Raw genomic sequence first — 12,893 nt, 5'->3', positions numbered from 1 at the left:
GTCTCATCAGAACTTGGGTCCAACACTTTAATCCAGGGGTTCACCCCCGTGGATGCCCATGCTGCCACAGAGGCACTCCCCCTTTCTCCCTGCTGCTCCTGTTGTAGTCAAACAGGCTGCAATGTGTGCTTAGCTACAAGGTGTGTGTGGTGCTCACCACAGTTGCTTTAATTTGCAAATGTCTGGCTCTCCTAACCACAACATCACCCCAGCTCTCTAGGGACTGCATGACTCTTCTACCCTGTGACTTGAATAAAATATTTTTTTGGGGGGGGCAGGTAAGGCCTGTCCTGATCACATGTCACGGTGCACACACACCATTTGAATGGCAATGCCCATCAACCTCAAATATTTAATGGGGGGGGGGCAAAGGGACCTTAGCCCCTAGGATTTGGCTCCTATGCCTTTAATCCAGGACTGCACTCTCACATTCATAAGCTCTATGTGTCAGGAATACACAGGTCCCTGACAAGACACTTGCAAATAAATTCATGAAGAATCCCTGCACAGGGCCGCCTTTACCCCGGGGTGCAAGGGGTGCAGGGCACCTGGGCGCAGAATTCTGGGGGTTGCCAGGCACCCACCGCTGAAGCAGCCTAAGCTCTTAACCTGTTATGAAATAATAAATAATTTTGATTGAGCTAGAAAAACAAAATACATATATACGTAGGTATTATCGAAATGTATGGCTACTATTTACTAAAGGACTTTATGCACTCATTTACCAAAGATCACAATGGCAGCACTTGTGGGGCGCTGGGCGGATCTTTGCACCCCGGCAGCACATATGCTAAAGACTCCCCTGCCCCTGCAGTTGCCTGATTTGAGTATTGAGCTAGGGCTTTGGTGTTTCTGACAAGGCGAATTTGGGCAGGCACCTCTGATCACAGTCTAACAAACCTCTTAAGACCGTGACCATGAACAGAAGCCAGCTGCATTCCCCTGTTCACCATCCAAGCCAATGAAGCGTTCTGGGGAACTCAAAAGCTTGCATGCAATTCTGGTTGGCCTAATAGAGGCTTTGTCCTACTATGGATTTTGTAATTGCTCTTATAGACTGACACAGTTGCCTTTATTTTCTGAATTAAGTAGGGAAGAAAGAAGAAGTGGGAATTCGGGGAATCTGGAGTAGCCGTTCTGCCCAGACACTGAGGTCCAGTGCCGATGGCCTTCTGATGGTTCCTTCACTGTGAGAAGCAAAGCTACAGGGAACCAGGCAGAAGGCCTTTTTGGTGGTGGCACTCTCCCTGTGGAACGCCCTCCCATCAAAGAGATAAACAACTACCTGACATTTAGAAGACATCTGAAGGCAGCCCTGTTCAGGGAAGTTTTTAATGTGTGACATTTTAATGTATTTTTAATCTTTGTTGAAAGCTGCCCAGAGTGGCTGGAGAAGCCCAGCCAGATGGGCGGAGTACAAATAATAAATTATTATTCTTATTATTATGACTGAAAATCAGAGTAAAAATTGGAGGTGGATGAGGATGGGCAAGTAGCCAGCCAGTTAGCCAGCCCTTACCATTGGCACCTCCCAACCCCACACATCCCGCTTACCTTTGCTGCTGTCAAATTCAATGGGTATACAGCTGCTCTCGCCAAGGGGCCAGGGACAGTAGTAGACAGCACCCCCCTCCATAACGTCCACCTGGCTTGTGTTGGCCTTGGGTGCTCCCACGAGGACACTGGCACTGTGGAAAGAAAGGGAGCAGGAAGCAAAAGGATGAGTCTAAGCCAGATGCACCTTGAGCCTGGCTAAGCTCCTCCCACCCTTAAACTCCTGTTCCTGAAGGGGCTACCCACAGATTGCCTCAGGCTCATTGAGCTTCTACCTTTGGGGCCCACTTTCGCCTCCCATAAATTGGAGCCCCACAACTTGCCTTTTTGTGCCCCCGCAAAATCCCTTCCAGCTGTCACTGTTTCCTTATAGGTTTTCCCTTTTTCTCATGAACACTCAGGTGAAGCATCATGCATACATCACAGATACATCATAAATATGTCACAAACAGTGAGGGGTTTTCTGGTAGAAACCGGTTCATCAGGTTTGCCCCCAACCTCCCTTACCCACCACCACACACCCAGCAAGTGATACAGTAGGAATATTTACAAATTCCTGGTTTTCTGGTCAGGTTATCACACTCCTAATCCATTCCTGGGTGGTTTGCCATTGTCCATGGGATGACTGCCTGTCTGACACCCACCTGCCAGGATGCTAGTGATGATCTCTTGTACAAGAGGCTGCTGAGTACCTGGTCTCAGGCTTGAGGGATTATGGCTGCTCACATCCCAGACTCCCCCCCCCCTTGGTAGCCATTCGTTTCCTGAACAGAACAAAGTTGGAATGGTGCAAATCCATACTGGAGCGACTTTATATGACTTTCTAAAGTTTTCCCAGTGAGCCAGTACATAGACACATTTATCAGTGAATTGTTGGATTTGCTAATGTGCAGCAGAGGCCCTTTGAATAGAGATAGGAAAAAACTGTGATGAAGTGTTTTGCAGGGACATTTGCAGGAGTGATTGTGTTGAGTTTGGTAGATGGGGTGTGTGTGTATATGATGTCTGCTGGAGGGGCAACCCCCCGCAACCTTTACATAAATTCCTGTAACACTCTCCTGGGAGGACAGTGCCATTTTGGCTACAAATGGAATGACACTCACACCTGAACCTGAACACTGGGAATAGATGGAATGGTAAGTTTTTGGAGTCCAGAACAATGTGGGCTTGCATAGCAGAAATGACCGGTAGCAGAAATGACCAGCAGAATCTGTGACCAGGGAAAAGAGTCGGCGGAAGAAGATTGGAAGAAGTTTAAAGACTATTTGCAGAAATATTGCAAAATGAATGAATGTTAGAATGATGTTGGATAGAAACTAAATGGTTTCCAGCTGTAATGTTTAAGAGATATGGAAAATAAGGTTTTGAAATAAGTAAAAGAACTAAAGGTGAGGATTTGCTGAACAAACAATTTGAATTGGAATATAAGAAAGGGAGGTGCGAGGAGGTCGGGAAAATAAGTTAAAAGAAAATAAATGAACTTTACGTGTTTTTAAATTGTTTTTATTTCTGTATTTTTGTTGTTTCTTCTTTTTTTGTTTTATTTTTGAAAACCTTAATAAATATTTTATTAAAAAACAAAACAAAAAAAAATGTGGGCTTGCAGTAAAGAAATGCTGTGAGCTGCTGGCAGTTCTGATAGGAGAAATCTACTCCTTAGTAGCCTTTCTCCTTGTGTTCTGTAATGATGCATCTCAGTGGTCTTCCTGAGAGCCCCCAGCCCACTAGCAGGTCTGTTTGTTTTACCTGCAGGCTCAAATTATTGCTTCCGGCTTATTTAGCCTGGAATGATATCCATGCCAGGTTCCTCTCTCCCATTCTGTTCCCCAACTCCTGGCAGCCTCCCTATTCTCCCTTTCCCCTACCCTACCCCCCACCCACTCTTCAGAGCTCCCTGGTGCAGGACAAAGGGCCCTTGTGTAGGCAGCCAGGTGTACAATTCAGCAGCTGCAAGCAGGCAGTGAAGCCACCCCTCCTGGGGCCCAGAAAGAGGCCTGGGAAACAGCTTAAGATACCCAGAAGTGGCAGCAAGAGCCCCACAATATCGGAACAGAGGGGGCGGGTGGCACACAGCAAGGAGAACATCCGCAGCGCTGCAAACCTGTCAGACTCATCCGACTGCTAGGAGGGAATCGGTGGGAACCCAAAACCACCTCCCCCCTTTCAAATCTCTGCAGGGAGCCGACTGCTGGTTCGTAGCCCAGACCAAAGTAACTGGGATAAAGAGAAGCCTGCCAGGATTCCCAGCCCAACTTCAAAGTCTGTTGGAGAAACTCACACCAGTGAGAACCAGCAGAATGATTTAAAAAAAAACACACCACTCCTGCCTCGAGAACCAAAGGAGGAATGAAAGGGAAGGAGAGACAGCAGGGGCACATCTACCCCCAAACCACCCCCACAAAATCAGCTGAGCATTCTCCCTGGCAGGCGTCCATGCAGTGAGCAGCCAAACTGCAGCCACAGGACAAACCAAATGTCCATGGAGAAACCTAACAAGAGAATCTGCCCAGCTCAAGTTCCACCACAGCTGTGAAACTTGGGTGGGAAGGCATCTCATGATTTCTAACAGGGGTCAGCAACCTTTTTCAGCCATGGGCCAGCCCACTGTCCCTCAGACCATGTGGTGGGCTGGACTATATTTTGAAAAAAATATATGAATGAATTCCTATGTCCCACAAACACACTGATTCCTGTCTGCGGGCCGGATTGAGACGGCGATTGGGCAGCATCCGGCCCACGGGCCTTACGTTGCCTACCCCCGATTTCTAACATGGGGTGTGGGTTTGTCTTGTTGTTGGGGCTTGGCCAATAAGCTCTTGAGACCTGGAGATGCTAAACTTAATGGGAACGTCTGCAGAGTTTTGATGAAAACACTAATGCACTGTGTGGGGCTTCTCTTTACTAAAGGAAAACCAACCCCACTGGGAGCTAAGACCTCTACTGAAAGGCACCCAAAACTAGGGCTATTCTCACATTGCATTCAACGAGTGTACAATCTATGTGCACAATAGCGGAGTTGTATGGCTGTAGTTATTCACATGTAACATTCAACAAGTTTGCCATTTACACAAATAGCTGAGCTGTACAAATCAGGAAGTGTTCGCCCTTCCACACAAACACTTGTGCAGAGACAGCTTGTACCTGCAATCAGTGTAAAATTTGAACAAGCCACCTGTGTTCTGCATCCAGGGATATGTTTTCAGTGAGGGCAATTTTTGCAGGAAAAATATAAAGGACATCAAAATTCAATCTCCCAACACATCAGCAAAATAAAGCTAATGGTAAGTCAAACTAAGGAAGGTATTCCCCCCCCCCACGGAATGCATAAGAAAGAGACTGGAGCTCATTGTATCAGGAGGGTGTAGTCATGGGCCCTAATTCCTGTGGATTTTGGAGGGGGGAAGTTACAAAAAAAAAATAATGTAAGAAGATCATGACTGAGGAGCTTTTCAACTGTCAACTTAGTTTCTCTGGGTAATAAAACTGGTTCAGTCCCAACAACTCTGATGGTGTTTCCTGCTTGGCAGGGGGTTGGACTCAATGGCCCTTGTGGTCTCTTCCAACTCTATGATTCTATGATTCTATGAACTCCAGAACTCCAGAACTTCAGAACTTTTCCTCTCAAGTCTGTCTTGGTTCATTTGCATATTTGTTCAACCATGCCCCACAAAATCCAATAATTTCACCCCAAATTCTATCAGGGATTTGCCTGTAGGGTCTGTGAGTACAGACCCCAGGAGTATTAGCTATTTCAGATTAATTCATCTGGGAGTAATGACCCATGATCCTGTTGATAAGTATTGCAGATCACTAGTTTACATAGTTGCCAGAATTTTTTTGGAGCAGGATTGCATTAAAGGGGGTTGCATTTACAATGCAAACATGCCTTTTGAAATATCTGCCCCTGCCATGGTCTGAAGTTGCAGTCCCATAATGAACAGGGAACCCAAGGATAATGGCTAGGTACACACTTGAGTCTTCCCTTCCTCAAGTAGCCTCTCTGATGATATTTTCACAGGAGGTAGGAAGGCCTTTATCTAATCTCTGTTTGAGGAACCTGCTCCTTTTTATCCTCTCAGCAACAAAATAAGCAATGGGATATGTTAGTCCAGAGGTCGTCAATCTAAGGCCCGCAGGCCGGATACAGCCCACCAGGCTCGTTAATCTGGCCCACAAACCTTGCGGACCCTGCTGCCCCCTCGGTATGTTCCGGCGCTAAGCAGGCATGGCGCAGAGGCCTCGCTGTGCGGATACTGACTTCCGTGATGCGACATGGCTTCTGATTGGCTGCAGGAAGCTACTGCAGCCAATCAGAAGCTGTGGATGCCTCTGGGCGCCGCCCCTTCCTTCCCGCTAAGGTGGTCAAGCGGGAAGGAAGCGGCAGCAGTGTGGAGGCTGCCTCTGCTGCCCAGGCCAGTGGTGTGGGCTCTGTACCCACCAAGACAGAGGACGCCAAAGCTGCCGAAAACGAGGCAGCGTTGGCGGCTGCAGCGTGAGTGGCATAGGCGGGGAGGGGGCCTTTCGGGAGGCGGTGGGTCTGGCCCCCCACAAGGTCTGAGGGACAGTGGACCGCCCCCCTCCTGAAAAAGTTTGCTGACCCCTGTGTTAGTCCATCCTTCCCTGGGAGTGGGGAATCGATCATACAAAACAGGGTCAAGAGGTGTCACTGGCATTGGGAGTAGGCTACTCCTCAGCCGGCAGAGGGCAAACATCCAGGACAGCTCCGAGGACAGGTTTAGCTACCTCCTGCCTTCGTTATTTGAAGCTGGGAATCACAAGGGAGGAGAGGACTGTTGCACTGAACAGTCCTAACTTGTAGGCTTCTCATAGGCATCTAGTTGGCCATTGCGGGAGCAAGACACTGGACCAGATGGGCATTGGGCTTGATCCAGCTGGGCTTTTCTTGAGTTCTAAGCTTCTTAGCAAGTGGAAAGAGAGATTTTAAATGACACAGCATTGTTTATTCCCATCAGTTGCAAGTCATTGTGTTGTCAAGTGGTAAGATAATAAAGTAGCTGCATGTGTGAACCAGTTTGGTCTGCTACACACAAACACAAAACATTCCCTCCCAACAAATGACACAACAATACCCTTTGGGGGCTGTCACCCTGTCACATCCTCAGGAAGCCAGAGAGTGGGGGGGGGCATAAGACATAGCACTGTTTGTTTCCCTCAGCACTGTACTGCTCACAAGCCACCTGCTCTCCGATCTCACAGGCACTGCAGCTGCCTGTAAATATTTTGCAGTGCTGGGAATATCAGGCTGCATTGAGTGATCAGGTACTTCTTTCCTTAGGGATGGGGAATCGTGGCCCTCCAGACAGGCTGGGCAGGTGATGGATGGACTACATCTGGAATAGCCAACATATTGTGCTCTAACTTCCTTAACCCCCAGCCAGGGTTGGGGGAATTGTTGTCCAACAACATCTGAATGGCCAGAATATGGGCTGCCCCTGCTCTCTGCGTTACCTGATCTATGTGGCAATCTGCAGGGGTGGGGGGAAGGTTCCATCCTGCAGTTTTCAGCAACTGGTATTCAGAAGCAGGACATTTCATATTGCATGTTAACAGGGCACGAGAAAAGCTGTTTGCTTACAAAGAGATCTGGCAACGCACCGGCAACACTGCTGCAACATCCACATAAGTTCCCAGACTGCCTTCTTGACACAATTCAAGGTGCTGTTTGTAGATTTATAAAGCCACTGAAAGGCTCAGGTCTCACATTCCTGAGAGACTACTCTCTCCCTTATATGTTGTCAGAGCAATGCTGTCTTTCTGACCACATAATCCAGTCTAAGGGGTGTGTATGTGTGTGCATGTACAGACACACACACTTGAAGAATAGCTCAAACAAGATTGGTGTTGGCTGAATCAACACACACACACACACATGCTTGCAACAATGACCTTTAGCACATGCATTTTGTACCACACCTGGGCCCAAAACATCTTGCATGAGCATCACACTCACTGGCTATGGAATTTCCTTCCACTGCAGAAATGCCAGGTCCCAGGCAGAACATTTGAGACCTTCAGCTGAAACTGTCTCTTTTCCCCAGTGAGCCTTTCTATCAAGTGTGGAGAAACTTCGGCCTTCCAGGTGTTGCTGAAGTACAACTCCCAGCAGTCCCAGAAAGCATGACCAGTAGCCAGGGCAGATGGGATTTGTAGTCCAGCAACATCTAGAGAGGCACGCAACTACAGTCAACAGGAAGCAAGGAAAGTGCCTTGTGGCTCAGACATAACCTAGAGGAGCAAGACCCAGAGCTGGGGTGGCTAACCATTTCTGGCCTGATGGGGTAACCTTCTGCCCTCCAGGAAGCAGTACAGCCCCCCCCCCCCACCGCCGGCATCCTAGCTTCACCACTGTCCTGGTAGATTTAACTTTTTGCAGGCCCAAATCAAGTCCCTCATTCTCTTTGCCTTCAAACTTCCAGCTTAGTCAAAACATCTTGATTCAAGAGGAAGAGGAAACTGTGATGTTGCAGGTGTTAACAACAACAACAACAACAACACAGCCTCAAGAGGAAACACATGGGGCATGAAACCTCTGAACATCTATCAAGGATCTTCTGCACATTGCAGAGGCTTCTGGGATATGAAACCTGTGGCTCTCCACATATTGTCGGACTCCCAACTTTCCTCAGCCCCAGCCAACATGCAAAGCAGTCTTGCAGCAACCTTCAAAGACTCAACAGATCACCTTGCAATAATAAACTTTCGCCCATGCTCTTATGTGCAAACAACCATTTTCCCACAAGATTGATTGTGGCATGAGCTTTTGTGGACCAAAGCCTTGTGTCATTAAATGCATAAGGTGTTACTTTCAACTGGCAGGGACATATATGTATGAGTATGGAAGCGAGCAAAACTGATAAATGGTGGGGCCAAAAGGCCATGAAATGCAAGACACATTGTCTGAAATGTCCAGCAGCAACACACAAAAGCAGAATTGGCAATAGCAGAAACCTTCCTAGCTGACTACTGCTGTGGTGGATTACCACTGTGCTCAACATGTAAGCATCTGAGCTTGGCATAGAAATCTCTCTCTCTCTCTCTCCACCACACAAATGTAGCACCTTGTGCCCAGCATGGTCTAAGAATTCTAAGAAATCAAAGAAGTCAGGCCAGTTTTGAAATCAGCGGCATTTTCTAAAGGTTCAGTCCTTTATTTTCATTCAAAATGGTGCCCAGACGTGGACTTCCGGGTTAGCGCCGGAGGGAATCGGCTCCGGAGGGAATCGGCTCTGCAGGATCGGGTCTTGTCCGCGGCGGCGACGCGGGGACCCTTAAAAATCACAGGCGCAGATGCCTGTGAGCGTGGTGACTCGGCGGGCACCATTTGCGCCCCCCCAATCTGTGAAGGAGCCTTTTTAAAGGCTCCGGAATGGAGACGGGGTGCGGCGCGGTGCTGAGAGTAGACTGCTCCTTCTGCGGAGCGAAGCCGCAAGCCATTGTCAGAGAAGCGCTGACTTTTTTCTTGGAACAATTGGACTTTAAAGTAATAACCCGTGAGTAACATGGAATTTGGAATTTACAGGGAATTTTTTTTTTTTAATCAGGAACAAGCGGGGAAGGGTCAAAAAGGAAGTCTGCCCCCCCCCTTTGTAAATATTTTAAAGCAAAGAACCTGCTATCTAAGGTCGAGAGAATCCTTAAAAAAAAAAAAAAAGCCTTTAACCTTCATGGTTTGACACTATAAGAACTTTACCGGAGGATAAAAGATTAACTTTGGGAGCTAAAGTTCCCCCCCCCCCTGGACCCGGGGGCGTCCCGCGAGAGAGCCTGTGGATGAAGTATTGAAGAATTTGACAGCTGTCAAATTAGCTGTCAAAAGGAAAGGAAAAAGGGAACTTTGTTTCTGTCGTTTCTGCTGGTTATATTTGTTACAATTTCTTGAAAATAAGAGAGGGCTGATACATACTAACTTGATTATCAGGTTTGAACTGAAAGACATTAAGGAACCAAAATCCCCCCAGAGGGGGTTTTGGGATATTACAAGAATGGCTGGAGGAGGCAAAAATCAGACTGAACTGGATAGAATATTTGTCCTCTTGGGAAAGTTACAAGACCAAACCAATGTTTTGACTACAAGTGCCAACACTTTGGTCTTGGCAGTAAATAACATTGTTGAAGCTGATAAGGATTTGAAGCAGGAAGCCTATACAATTGAACAAATAGAGGAATTTGAGAGCCATGAGAATATGGAGAAAGAGATATATGTTGCCTTTGAAGAAAAGGAAGGAGGAGCTGTAACCTTGCAGATGTTAAAGGAGAGCCACAATTTATGGCCTGACATGAAGACAACAAAGGAGAATAAAAAATTGAAGTGGAAAGTCTGGCCTGACTTGGAAAGTGCAAAACTGAGAGAACTCCTCATGTGGGGATCTGAAGACCTAAGGATTACAAACTTGACCAAGGTGAAAGTTGGAGTTTTGGGGACATTTGGTTTTGAAAGGAAGATGAAACAAGACTTGGAGTACCCCATAGGCTTTACTTTTAAGCATGAAGGGCTGGTTGGAAAAAATATGGATCCTGTTGGGTCGGAGCCCCTCCGAGATTTGGGGTTCAATACTAAGGACTATCAAAAAGGCCGGCAGAGAGGAACTGAAAGAGATTTAAGAGCCTCGGATGTGAGATCGCCAGGCTAAACAGTATACTAGACTGATGAACACTTGTTGGGGACTGAAACCGGGAAAGGGGGGGGAGCCTGGGAATCCAAAGGGTATATAAGTATAATTTGTTTTGTTTTAATTTGTTTTGTTATTTGTATGGAAGTTGGGAAAGCCGTGGAAGGGAAATTTTGGTCGACTTTAGGAAATATGCTCAAGAATGAGTAATGATCTATAAATATTGATGTCTAAGTTTGGATAAGTTAAAACTGGTTTTTAGAATGGTCAAAATGAAATGAAAATAAGGTTTGCAAAAATAAATTGAGGAAATGGAAGAAAGAGGAAAAGTAAAATATGTTCAAGAATGAGTAAGGAAGTATAAGTAAGTTTCGATAAGTTGAAATTAGCTTTTTAAAATGGTCAAAATGAAATGAAAATAAGGTTTGCAAAAATAAATTCAGGAAATGGAAGAAAGAAGAAAAGTAAAACAACAACATGTTAAAATAAATTATCAAATTAAAGTTGAGAAATAAGTAATAAGGACTTGCTGAGTTAACAATTTAAATTGGAATACAAGAAGGGGAGGTGTGAGGAGGTCTGAGAAAGAGGTTAAATGAAAATAAGCAATTGAAATTATATGTGTTTTTAATTGTTTTTAAGTTTTGTATTTTTGTATTATTATTTTTTTGTTATCTTTTGTCTATTTTTTGTTATGTTTTGTTATTGAAAATGCTAATAAATATTCATTAAAAAATAATAATGGTGCCCAGACATATCCAGACGCAGTTGACAACCTGTTTCTTGATCTTGGGAACTGTAATGCAAAAGTTGGTTTCAGTAGCTCAAGTGGTATCCAAACGCACTGCAAACAAACAAGTTTCTGAAATATAGAGTGGTGTGTGTGAGAGAGATTGCACCCCTTGCATTGCAAGATTTTCCCATCCCACCCACCCCCATTTCCCCTCTATCCCTGTGCAACACACAGATTGCTGTCAACAGAGGAAAAACAACGAATCTGTTCCTCATCCTGCTGACTCAGTGCTGTGGGTGAGTTTTGTTGCAACATGCTTTCAAGGCTACTGCACAGGTGAGGCATTATGGCTGAAGAGCTCAAACCTAGATAAGGACTGCATATCTGGAGATCTTGTCTCAGAACTACAGGTGTCATGAGCCACAGGTGGGCTGGCTGCAGAGTCAATGGGGTGCAGGGGCAATGACCCATGGGCCAGCTGCTGGAGAAAGAACCACACTGGCCTTGGTCATTAAAGGCACAGAGTCCTTTGCTCCTGCCTCTTAATAAACCAGAAGGCAAAAAGACAACCTTCTGGCAACGTATGCAACACACGCTGCCAGTTTTGTGCAGGTAGATAGGATTCTAGTGGCTTCCAATATACAGGATTCACTATTAAAGGAGGGTCAAGAAGCATAAGTAGGCGGCCAGCCGAAGGGGGAAATAAATCTGATATGCGGCTCTGTCTTCCTTTCCTGCTGCATGTTCCTGCTGGGGACCATTTGGTCAAATGCCAGGAGTCCAAACAAATCTGACAGTCTGGGGCTGCACCAGCCCTCAGGCCATGGCCATTCCCTAGAGCTCTGAAGGCAGCCTCTATTTTCAGGTGGGTGAATCAATAGCCAACAATAAGCAGGGCTGGTTAATCTGCAACCTGCTGGAGAAGCAGCTGGTCCCACTCTGAGGCCTTTGATGATGATAATGGAGGCAGCAACCCAAGCTGGCACTCCACATCCCTCTCCCTGGGAAAAGGAATGTGGATTATGCTAGGCTGGAGCTGTAAAAAGGAAGATGCAGGGACACTGCTCAGTGGGAAGAGTGCAAAGGTTTGATTCCCCGGCAAATTTTATCCCCAGCATCTCCTGGTAGGGTTGGGAAAGGCTGTTGTAGTAAACAGTACTGTGCTAGATATATCTTAGAGCTATGACAGTCTCCATCACATCTTCAATTCTCCAAAGGAGCGCAGGCCCTGGCTGAGAGCCATGACCCATGGAATCCTATGCACAGCTTGGCAGGGATCAGGGTGGCCAATGGTTTGATTTTGTAGAAGACTGGCATCGTCTGTTCCTAAAGGAGAATTCCTCCGTGAGCTGGCCTGTGTATATGCACCACCTTCTCAATTCTCCATCTGTTTCACAAATCTGAGGAGATGAAGCTAATAAGGGTCAGCTTCTACTGGCACATATATTATTACCCTGTGGCCACAAAGTTGGATCTTTCACAGGTGTGCATCTCTCCACAGCTCTGCTGCCCACCACCTCCTTTTCCTCCTGATCTTGGTCTGCCCTGCTTGACACTGTTCAACAGAGCCTGTGCAGGCAGTTACAGAGGAATGGAGGAAACCTGCTGTGCCCCCCCCAGCATCTGTCACCCCAGCAACTTGTTCACTGTAATAGTAAGGGCTGTCCAGCTTCCAACACCCATCATCCCCAGCAAGCAAGGCCAGTGGTTGTGGGTGATGGGAGCTGTAGTCCGGAGGGCCCCAACTTCCTCGCCCTTGCCCTGCTCTGTTCTGCTTTGGTCAACCACATCTGGAATACTGTGTCCAGTTGTGGGTGCCGCAATTTAAGAAGGATATTGACAAGCTGAACCGTGTGCAGAGGAGGGCGACCAAGATGATCAAGGGTCTGGAAACAGAGCCTTATGAGGAATGGTTGAGGGAGCTGGAAAAGGGGAGATTGAGAGGAGATATGATAGCCATCTTCAAATATCTCAAT

General features: G+C 46.6%; 1 protein-coding gene across 3 annotated transcripts in view; it reads right to left on the bottom strand.

Annotated features, from left to right (window-relative positions):
* Positions 1–12,893, bottom strand: part of ITGA5 (integrin subunit alpha 5) — a 71,712-nt gene that overhangs the window by 44,694 nt on the left and 14,125 nt on the right. For 2 of the 3 annotated variants that reach the window (XM_079967817.1, XM_079967816.1), the window contains exon 2: positions 1,555–1,688. In XM_079967817.1, the coding sequence (XP_079823943.1) occupies positions 1,555–1,688 (134 nt within the window). Of the gene's footprint in view, positions 1–1,554; positions 1,689–1,829; positions 1,871–12,893 lie in introns of those variants that run through there. The other variant, XM_079967818.1, reaches the window with a different exon arrangement.

The sequence above is a fragment of the Podarcis cretensis genome, assembly GCF_951804945.1.
Source record: "Podarcis cretensis genome assembly, chromosome: 2".
Lineage (NCBI taxonomy): Eukaryota > Metazoa > Chordata > Lepidosauria > Squamata > Lacertidae > Podarcis > Podarcis cretensis.
This window is presented reverse-complemented; position numbering and strand designations above follow the sequence as displayed.